The sequence below is a fragment of the Anser cygnoides genome, chromosome 1 (assembly GCF_040182565.1).
Source record: "Anser cygnoides isolate HZ-2024a breed goose chromosome 1, Taihu_goose_T2T_genome, whole genome shotgun sequence".
Taxonomy (NCBI): Eukaryota; Metazoa; Chordata; class Aves; order Anseriformes; family Anatidae; genus Anser; species Anser cygnoides.
The window spans coordinates 212,569,170-212,579,312 of record NC_089873.1 but is presented as its reverse complement, the minus strand read 5'-3'; the positions used below and the strand labels follow the sequence as shown (position 1 = coordinate 212,579,312).

The window sequence follows — 10,143 nt, the reverse complement described above, 5'->3', positions numbered from 1 at the left end:
CTCTGCTCTCCCCCAGCCCCGTCGCCCGCTGCCGGCCCCCCCCCGCCGCTGTCACCGCGGCGCAGCCCCGCGGGCGTTCCGCGCGCCCGGCAGCGCCCCCCCGGCCCAGCTGCGCTCCCCCGCTCACTGCGCCCTTTGTTGTGCCCCGGCCGTGCCAGGCCGTGCGGGGCAGCTGGGGGCGCCCCCCCCGCCCCGCCCCAGCCGCTGCCGTCTGCCCCCTCCCGCCCCCCCGCTGCTGCCCCGGCTGCGGGGGGGGCGGGGGGGGAGGCACGCGGGGACCCCCAGCAGCGCTCGGAGGTGGCCGGAGGTAAAGGGTGCAGGGGCCGGCGGGGGGCCGGAGGCAGCTGGAGCCTGGGCAGGGTACCAGTGCAGGGGGCTTGCAGACCTCGGGAGGGCTCTGCTCCAACAGCCTGCAGGGGCAGCTGTGGGGTCGGACCAGGCTGCTCATGGCTTTATCCAGCAGCGTCTTGAAAACCTGCGCAGGTGGAGGCTGCACAGCCTCGCTGGGCAACCTGCTCCACTCCCGGACAGTCCTCGTGGGGAAAGCCTTTCCCAAGACCCAGCCTGAAACTCGCTTTTCTGCCTCTGTCTGCGGGCTCTCCAGCCTGCACCACACTGCAGAGCCTGGCTCTGGCTCCTCAGTAACCTCCTTGTTGGAGCCACCAGGTTGCTGCTGTTGGAAGCTTCTCTCCTAAAGGCTGAGCAAGCCTCAGTCTCTCCTCAGCTCCCTCCTCGCAAGGCAAGTGCTCACAGCATCACAGAATGACAGAATGGTTGAGGATGGCAGGGACCTCTGAAGGTCATCTGGCCCAACCCCTGCTCGAGCAGAGCCGCCTAGAGCTGGCTGCCCGGGACCATTTCAAGGTGGCTTGTGAAGATCTCCAAGGCAGGAGACCCCACAGGCCAGGGCTCCATCGCCTCCTCAGTAGAGAAGTGCTTCCTGATGTTTAGACAGGTTCAGCTCATGACCATCCCCATGCCTTCCCCCCTGAACTTGGGGCGGTTTGTTGAGGTCTTTCATGTGCTGGGGGCCCAAAACTCACAGCAGTGTCCATATGTGGTTTAACAGGTGCCAAGTGGAGAGGGGGCTGATCCCCCCTGGCCTCTCTGTGCCCCTGTGCCCACAGTCCGGGTGCTGCCAGGCTCTCCTTGCTGCCAGTGCGTCCTGCGGCTCCTCGTCCTGCCTGCTGCCCACGAAGACCCCCAGGACATTTTCCCCAGGGCCCGTGTTCCCAGCTGGGCAGTCCTGGCCGGTGCTGTTGCAGGGCTGTGTCCTTCCTGAAGCAGGACTTGGCACTATCCCTACTGAACCTCACGCCGTTCCTGTCGGCCCCTTCTTCCCACCTGCCCAAGGCCCTCGGGGTGGAGTCTTGCCCTGGTGACAGTTTCCCCAGCCTGGTGTCACCCTGGAGCGGTTTCCCCAGCCCGGTGTCACCCATAACCTTCACGAGTGGGCGCTCTGCCTGCACTGGGCCATGGCTGAAGACGTTCGGCAGGAGAAGGCCCAGGGCCCAGTCGATGGCGTTGCCACGTGGGGCAGGATGGGTGGTGGGGACAACGGCAGAGGCGGTGGTGGTGGCAGTGGCGGTGCTGTGCTGGTGGCGCGGTGGGAATGCCGCCCAGCCGGTTCCCTGCGGAGGCCTCGGCAGCCCCAGGCCAGGGCCGTGGCGCAGAGGCGTTGGTGGGGATCGGCCCCAGCAGCACCCATGGGACTGGGGCAGCAGCCCACGCGTTGAACTGCCCCGCGCCTGCCTGCTCCTCGCTATCAGCTGGCACCTGCGGCGCCAGGTCCCAGGGCTGGGGACTCTCCCGTCCCCACAGGCGAGGACCTGGCCGTGCCCGCATGGCTCCGCCGCAGAGGTGAGCGGGAGCAGCGTGGAGGCTCTGGGGGGCGGTGGCAGCAGGGGGGGGCAGCGGTGTCACCCCGGTGCTCCCGGCACTGCCGCGCTCTGCGGGGGGCCGGGGCAGGAGGGCAGCGGGGGGCAGGCGGGCACTGCGCCCCACGCCACGGCCCGGCTGCGCCCCACGCCACGGCCCGGCTGCGCCCCACGCGCGGCCAGCAGCAGGCTCCGGCCCCAGGGCGCGGGGCGCGCACCCCCTCTTTGGCGGCGCCCCCGCCCGGGGATGCTCTCGGGGCGGGATGCGGTTGCCGTGGCGACAGCCGGGTACCCCCGGGATGCGGGGGGGGGCGCGCCCGGAGCCCCCCCACTGCAGAGCCACAGCCCGGGCGCGACCATCGGTGGCGGGGGAGGCGGGGGGGGCGTTCCCGCGGGTTCTCCCCGCGGCAGCGCGCGGGGACCCCCCGGGGACCCCCCCGGGGCGGGCAGCGGGACGCGGGCGCCCTGCGGCGCGCTGCCGCCCCGCGGGGTCCGCGAGGGGGGGTCCCCGCGCGCTGCCGCGCCAGAAGCCGGCGCCGGGCGCCCCCCCGCAGTGGTGCGGGCCGCTCTGGCAGATGCGGCTGCGGACCGTGCCCAGCCCTGGCGCAGTCCCTGCCGCGCCGGGCCGAGCCGAGCCGAGCCGAGCCGCGGCGATGCGCCCTGCCGCCCCGCCGGCTCCGGCTGCCCGCGGCGGGGGCTGAGCCGAGCCGAGCCGAGCCGGGCTTGAAGGTGACAGCGGGGCCAAGGGGCGGGGCGGGCGGGCAGGACGCGGCTGGCACGGGTGGGGCCGGCACAGCGCTGCCACGGGTGGGGATGGGGGGCGGCCTGCGCGGGGATGCGGGGCAGCGCCGGCCCGCGTGGGGGGGGGGGGGAGCGCGGCCGGGGGTGCGGAGAGGCCCGGTTCGGCGCGGGGGTGGGGGGCCGGGGGGGCCAGGCCCAGGCCCAGGCCCGCGCCGTCCCGGTGCCGGTGCCCCCCGTGCCCCCCCCCGGGCGGGGCGGGCGGGCGGTGACGTCGCGGTGCCGGGCCCGCACAATGGCCGTCGGGGCGGGGCCGCGCCGGGGCCTGCAGCCGTGGGGCCGCCGCAGCGCCGTGAGCGGGGACGGGGCGGGGGGGGTCGGGCGGCGCCGTGGGGAGGGGACGCGCGGGGGGGGCGCCGCGGGGCGCGGGGCCGCGGGGCGGGGGGGGGGAGCCTCGCCGTGGGGCGGGGGCGGCGCGGCGGGGGCGTGCCTGGCCCCCCTGCGTGGGGTCGGGCACCCGTGGGGCGGGCGGGGGGGGGCGGCGCTGTCCTTGGTGGGGCGCGAAGGCGCCGGGCGTGGGCCCGGGCCCCGGTCCGGGAGCGGCTGGGAGGGGGCGGGCCGCGGGGCTCCGTGGGGCGGGCGGGTGGGTGTCCTGCGTGCGGGGCAGCGTTCCGCGGGGGGGGGGGGTGCCTGCTGCCGCCCCCCGGCACCGCGCTGTGGGTCTCGGCCGTGGGGCGCTGCGCCTGGGGTGGGAGTGGGGGGGCCGGCGGCCCTGCTCGCCCTTGCCTGCCCCACGGCGCGTGGGGCGAGGGCTGCGGCTGCCCCCGAGCCCTGCGGGGTGAGTGCACGCTGCGTGCCCGGCCCACGGGGCCGGTGGGGGGCTGGGGGTGGCGTGGGGCTTCCGACCCCCTGACCACCCCTGCCTCCAGGCCGAGCGCCGCGGGGCCGCGGGAACGCCGCCATGGCGAAGCGGGAGGCCAGCGCCAGCCCGGTGGTGCGGCAGATTGACAAACAGTTCCTGGTGTGCAGCATCTGCCTCGACCGCTACCGCAACCCCAAGGTGCTGCCCTGCCTGCACACCTTCTGCGAGAGGTGAGGCCCTGCCCCACGGTGCCCGTCCACACCCCACCGCGGGGTTGGCACTCCCCACTGCAGTCGTGCCGTGTCCCCGCTGTGCCCCACTGCACCCACATGGTGCTGTGCCGCATGCCGTGGCATCCCTGCTGCATCCCTGTTGTGCCCCACTGCATCGCTGCTGCATCTTGGTGCAGCCCTACTGCATCCCCGCTGTGCCCTGCTGACCCCGAACCGCACCCCTGCTGCATCCCCACTGCACCCCACCTTATCCCCATTGTGCGCTGCTGCATCCCCGCTGCACCTTGTTGCACACCCATTTCACCCACACTGCATCCCCACTGCATCCCCTCTGTCCTGCTGCCCCCAAACCTCACCCCCACAGCATCCCCGTTGTGCCCCACTGCATCCCTGCTGCGCCTCGCTGCACGTCTCTCACAGCATGCCCACTGCTACCCGCTGTGCCCTGATGCTTCCCCCCTGCACCACACTGCATTACCCACGGCACTCACCATGTGCTGCGCTGCATCTTCTGAAACACTTTCCCTCCCAAACCTCCTGCCAGAGCTGAACCAGGGTCCCACTGCACCCCCAGTGCCTGCACTGGATGTCCAGACCCCTGATGGGCCCCCTGCATCCCAGTTCTCCCCACTGCAGCACCCCCGCCTACTGCCAGGGCCCCACTGCGTCCCCGCCGTGTCCGCACTGCGTCCAGCTGTGTCCCTGCTTGTGTCCCCCCGCTGCACCCCGAGCCCCAATGCACCCCCTTGCTGTACCCCATACGTCTGTACTGGCCGCTTCCCTCACTGCACCTCCTGCAGGTTGGCAGGGTCACTGCGCCCCGTAGCGTTCATGCTGCATACCTGCAGCGCCCTCACTGCACCCGTGCTGTGCCCAGCTGCATCCCCCCAGCATCCCCCTCCCGCAGCTCCCGCAGGAGCTGAGCTGGGGCTGCTCTGTCCCGCTGCATCCCTGCTGAGCCCACGCTGCGCCTCGCTGCATCCCTGCTGCCACCCAGCTGCACTGCACTACGTTCCCACTGCCCCACTGCCCCCTGCCACATCCATTCTGCCTTCAGGCTGCATCCCCACCATGTCCCCGTGGCATCCGCACTGTGCCCCGCTGCATTGCACGCTGCATCCCTGCAGTGCACTGCTGCCTCCAGGCTGTGCGGCACCACACGCCCCTGCCCCCTCACTGCTCTGCACTGCAGCACCCCACGCACTGCCCAGGCCACTCCAAGCTCCCAGTATGCCTGCCCCCCATCTGCCAGAGGGGAGCAGAGCCCCGCTGTGCCCCCTGCACGTCTCTACTGCGAGATGGGGTGAAAGCCCCTCCACCCGGGGGCGGGGGGCCACACTGCCCCCACAGCCCTCACCCCGTGGGCAGTGGGGTTGTTTCTGCCCCACAGTGCAGGGTCTGGCTGGGGGGGGCTGCGGCGTGGCCAGGGGCTCTGTACTGATGTCTGCTCTCTCTGTGCCCCCCCAGGCCCCTGCCAGCACCTGGCGCTTCCCTGTCCCTGCCCACGTGGCCCTGTCCCATCCCGTCTGTCTGTCTGTGGGTCCAGCCCCATGTCGGGGCCCAGTGGCCAGCTCTCCATTGGCACTGCAGCGCTGTGCCCCCCTCACCCCCAGTTGTCCTGCTGTCTGTCTGATACCCCAGCCCTCTCCCATGCTCCTTCCCCATGCACCCTGATGCACCCTGGCGTAGCCCGTGTCCGTCCTTCTGCCCCGTGTCTGTCTGTTCCCCAGCCTCTTGCTCTGCTCCTGTCCTGTGCACCCTGAGGCACTGCGATGGAGCTCCCCATCTGCCTGTCCTGCTGTCTGTCTGCCCTTCCAGTCCCTTCCTCTGTTCCTGCCTTATGCTCCCCAGTGCATGCTGGCACAGCCCCCATCCATCCGTCTGTCCCCAGCCCCATCCCTGGCTCCTGCCCTGTGTGCCTCTGTGCACCGTGGCACAGCCCCATGTCCGTCCGCCTGTCCCCCCGGCCCCTGTCTGTCTGCCCAGCCCCATCCCGCTGCCCCGCACACTGCCCCGCGCCCACGTGGCGGTGGCCCTGACCCTCTCGTTGTCCCCGTTCTGCCCCAGGTGTCTCCAGAACTATATCCCGCCCCAGAGCCTGACCCTCTCCTGCCCCGTCTGCCGCCAGACCTCCATCCTGCCCGAGCGGGGCGTCGCGGCCCTGCAGAACAACTTCTTCATCACCAACCTGATGGAGGTGCTGCAGCGCGACCCTGACAGCCGTGGCCCCCACCCTGGCCAGGGGCTGGACCCCGTCAGCGCCGTCACCGGCCAGCCCCTCTCCTGCCCCAACCACGAGGGCAAGGTGGGTCGCGGGAGGGGGGGGCAGGGGGTGCCGGCGAGGGGGGGCCCTGAGTGCCGGTGCCGCAGGTGATGGAGTTTTACTGCGAGTCCTGCGAGACAGCCATGTGTCACGAGTGCACGGAAGGGGAGCACCGGGAGCATGTCACAGTGCCGCTACGCGACGTGGTGGAGCAGCACAAGGCAGCCCTGCAGCAGCAGCTGGAGGCCATCAGGGGCAGGTAGGGGGATACTGGGGGGGGGGCACAGTGGGGGGAGTGGGGCCTCGGGGTCCCCGGCCGCGTACCTGTGCCCAGCCCCGGCTCTGCAGGCTCCCGCAGCTGGCAGCCGCCATTGGGCTGGTGTCAGAAATAAGCCAGCAGCTGGTGGAGCGCAAGAACGAGGCCGTGTCTGAGATCGGCAGCACCTTCGAGGAGCTGGAGAAGGCTCTGCAGCAGCGTAAGGGCTTGCTGGTGCGGGACCTGGAGGCCATCTGCGGGGCCAAGCAGAAGGTAGCGCTGCCCGCCCCTGCCGTGCTCCCCTGAGCCGCCACTGTCACGGCACAGCACCTGCAGGGACGTGGCTGCCGGTGACCCTGCCGTGTCCCCAGGTGCTGCAGGCACAGCTGGACGCGCTGCGCCAGGGCCAGGAGAACATCCTCAGCAGCTGCGCCTTCACCGAGCAGGCGCTGCACCACGGCACGGCGCCCGAGGTGCTGCTGGTGAAGAAACAGATGAGCGAGCGGCTGAGCGAGCTGGCCAGCCAAGAGTTCCCTGAGCACCCGCACGAGAACGACCAGCTTGACTATGTGGTGGAGACCGACGGCGTCCGCAAGTCCATCCTCAACCTGGGCGTGCTCATCACCACCAGCGCCACGGCGCACAAGACGGTGGCCACCGGCGAGGGGCTGCGGCACGCGGTGGTGGGACAGCCCGCCTCGCTCAGCGTCACCACCAAGGACAAGGACGGGGAGCTGGTGCGCAGCGGCAGCGCCAGCCTGCGCTTCCAGGTGACGGGGCCGGACGGCAGCGTGGCTGAGAGCGAGGTGCTGGACAACAAGAACGGCACCTACGAGCTGCTGTACACGCCGCGTGCCGAGGGCGACTTCCTGCTCTCCATCCTGCTCTACGGGCAGCCCATCCGCGGCAGCCCCTTCCGCGTCCGCGCCGTCAAGGCCTGCGACGTGCCCCCCTCCCCGGACGACGTCAAGCGCCGCGTGAAGTCGCCCAGCAGCGGGCACATCCGGCAGAAGGCCGTCCGGCGCCCCTCCAGCATGTACAGCAGCGGCAAGAAGAAGGAGAACCCCATCGAGGACGAGCTCATCTTCCGTGTCGGTGAGCGACGGTGGCGGCGGGGCTGCGGGAGGCGCGGGGGGCGCCGCTGACGGCTGCGTGTCCCCGCCACAGGGAGCCGCGGCCGGGAGAAGGGCGAGTTCACCAACCTGCAGGGCATCTCCACCTCCAGTGCCGGCCGCATCGTGGTGGCCGACAGCAATAACCAGTGCGTGCAGGTAGGAGCTGGTGGCGCTGCCGCGGCCCCCGGCCCCCGCCCTGGCTGAGTCCCCCCCGTCTCCCCAGGTGTTCTCCAACGAGGGGCAGTTCCGGCTGCGCTTCGGCGTGCGGGGCCGCTCCCCGGGCCAGCTGCAGCGCCCCACCGGCGTCACCGTGGACATGAACGGGGACATAATCATCGCCGACTACGACAACCGCTGGGTCAGCATCTTCTCCCCCGAGGGCAAGTTCAAGGTGAGGGGGGGGCCTGGGTGGGGGGTGGCGGCTCGGGGCCCCCCCTGATGTCTCTGATGCCGCAGACGAAGATCGGGGCCGGGCGGCTGATGGGCCCCAAGGGCGTTGCTGTGGACCGCAACGGGCACATCATCGTGGTGGACAACAAGGCCTGCTGCGTCTTCATCTTCCAGTCCAACGGCAAGCTGGTCACCAAGTTTGGGAGCCGCGGCACGGCCGAGCGGCAGTTTGCAGGTACACTCGATGGTAATACACCGATGGGCAAGTTCCCTCTTCCTTACTGCATGCCTTTGGCTGCCCGCTGGCTCGGGGCCGGGCTGGGTGAGTACTGCATGCCTTCCCTGTGCCGGCGGGAGCCGACCCAGCGGCACCGCGGCACCTGGGGCTGGGGCTGGTGTGGGCTCTGGGCTTGGGTGGTGGGGCTGGTGCTGGGCCCGGGTTCTAGGTTCCAGTGCTGGGTCTTCTTCTGGGTCTTGGCGCTGGTGGGGGTGGCTGGGCTCCGGGTTCCAGTTCTGGGTCCTGGGTTCTGGATGTGGTGCGGGTTCTAGGCCTTGGTTCTAGGTCCTCGTTTGGGGTTCTGTTTCTGATGCTGGGGCTGGGCTTGGGTTCTAGGTTCCGGTTCTGGGTCCTGGATCTGGGCTTTGGCTCTGGGTCCTGGCCATGGTCCCTGGTTCTGCCCCGGCGGTCGGGGCACTGGGTCCCCCTCAGGTCTGGGCTCCCTTGGAACCCTCTCTAGCCACCCCGGGGCCAAGCACTGCCTGCACTAACGCCCTTGCAATGGCCTCATGGCTGCCTGTACACACTAACCCCACTAATCTGTGCTGGCGCTGGTGCTGGCACAGCACCCGGGGCATCCCCATTCCCATGGGCAGGACCCCTGTGCTGGGCGCCCGGTGTCCCCGTCCCCACCTGCGCTCAGCGCTGCTCCCCCAGGGCCCCACTTCGTGGCGGTCAACAACAAGAACGAGATCGTGGTGACAGACTTCCACAACCACTCCGTGAAGGTGAGCCCAGCTGCGGCGGGCAGTGCCAGCGGCGCGCCCAGCGCCGTGCCCGTCCCACTGTGCCACCGGCCCCGTGCCAGCAGCCACTGACACCCTCGTCCCCAGGTGTACAACGCGGACGGTGAGTTCCTCTTCAAGTTCGGGTCGCACGGGGAGGGGAACGGGCAGTTCAACGCCCCCACGGGGGTGGCCGTCGACGCCAATGGCAACATCATCGTGGCCGACTGGGGCAACAGCCGCATCCAGGTGGGAGTGCGGCCCCAGCGCGGGGTCCTGCCTGTGGGGGGCTGGGGCAGCCCCATCCCTGTGCCCACAGCCCATTGCCAGCAGGGGGTTCTGGGCAGAGAGCGGGGTTTGTGGCCCTGAACAGTGACTTAACAAAGGGCAGATCGGGGAGCAGAGCAGGGACAGGGTGTGCACCCACACGGGGGGGTCACTGGGGCGGTGACAAGCTCTGTGCATCCATGGGGATTGCTGGGACCTCTGGGGCGTGAATGGGTGAGTGTGCCCATGGCGGATATAGGGGCTTGGGAGGGTGTGTGTGCCCACGGGGACCATTGGGGTGGGGGTAGGGACCTCATGCCCATGCGAAGCCGCAGGACAGAAATGGATCCTCGTGCCCATGGGGGCCCTCCTGGTGGGGATGGGACCCTGGGGCTGCTGGGCAGGGCTTGGACAGCCAGGGCAGGGCCAGGTCCCCGGGTCCGTGGGACCACAGGGGCAGGGATGGGTGCACGGGAGGGCACAGGGCCGGGGTCACAGCATGCTCTGCCACTGCCCTGCAGGTCTTTGACAGCTCAGGCTCCTTCCTCTCCTACATCAACACGGCGGCCGACCCGCTGTACGGGCCGCAGGGGCTGGCACTCACCTCGGACGGACACGTGGTGGTGGCCGACTCGGGCAACCACTGCTTCAAGGCCTATCGCTACCTGCAGTAGGGGCGGCGGGGACCCGGGGGACAACGGTGCCCACCCCACGCGGGAGCCCCCGCCGCCCGCACTGCCCCTCTTGTGCACTTTATCCCCACGCCAGGGCGGCCGGGCCCAGAGCAGGGGCAAGGACGGGCATGGCTGGCGTGGGGCGGGGGTGGCCGTGTTCCCCCCACGGCAGCGCCCGCGGGGCTCCCTGAGGTGCACGGGGCGAGGGGGCCGTGGGGCGGGCATGGGGCGGCCTTGCAGCCCCCTGCAGCCCCCTGCTGCCGCCGCGCGCCCAGCCACGCTCGCACGCTCTGTATGTACAAAATAAAGTATTCTGAGGGTACCGTCGCCCCCGGAACGTGTCACCGGCTGCGGCCCCACCACGCCGCGGGGCTCGGGGCCGCCGTCCCACGGCACGGGACGGGACGGGGAGCTCTGCCGGGATGGGTGCGACCCGGGGACCCCGGGACTGGGGGGGGGGTGGCAG

General features: G+C 71.1%; 1 protein-coding gene across 3 annotated transcripts; it reads left to right on the top strand.

Moving 5' to 3' along the window:
* The first annotated feature begins 1,699 nt into the window (after positions 1-1,699).
* On the top strand, positions 1,700-9,999 carry TRIM3 (tripartite motif containing 3). 3 transcript variants are annotated; one of them, XM_066990156.1, is made up of 12 exons: positions 1,700-1,860; positions 3,545-3,707; positions 5,839-6,015; positions 6,081-6,232; positions 6,322-6,502; positions 6,601-7,324; positions 7,397-7,500; positions 7,568-7,735; positions 7,801-7,981; positions 8,669-8,739; positions 8,845-8,985; positions 9,525-9,999. In XM_066990156.1, the coding sequence occupies exons 3-12, from the start codon at positions 5,902-5,904 to the stop codon at positions 9,675-9,677; spliced, it is 1,989 nt and encodes a 662-aa protein (XP_066846257.1). In that variant the 5' UTR covers positions 1,700-1,860; positions 3,545-3,707; positions 5,839-5,901; the 3' UTR covers positions 9,678-9,999. The 3 variants fall into 3 exon arrangements, with proteins under 3 accessions (XP_066846257.1, XP_066846256.1, XP_066846255.1); XM_066990155.1 differs by lacking the exon at positions 1,700-1,860 and adding an exon at positions 2,448-2,606 and having other exon boundaries at positions 5,778-6,015; positions 7,801-7,969; XM_066990154.1 differs by lacking the exon at positions 1,700-1,860 and adding an exon at positions 2,448-2,606 and having other exon boundaries at positions 5,778-6,015.
* Positions 10,000-10,143: the final 144 nt, after the last annotated feature.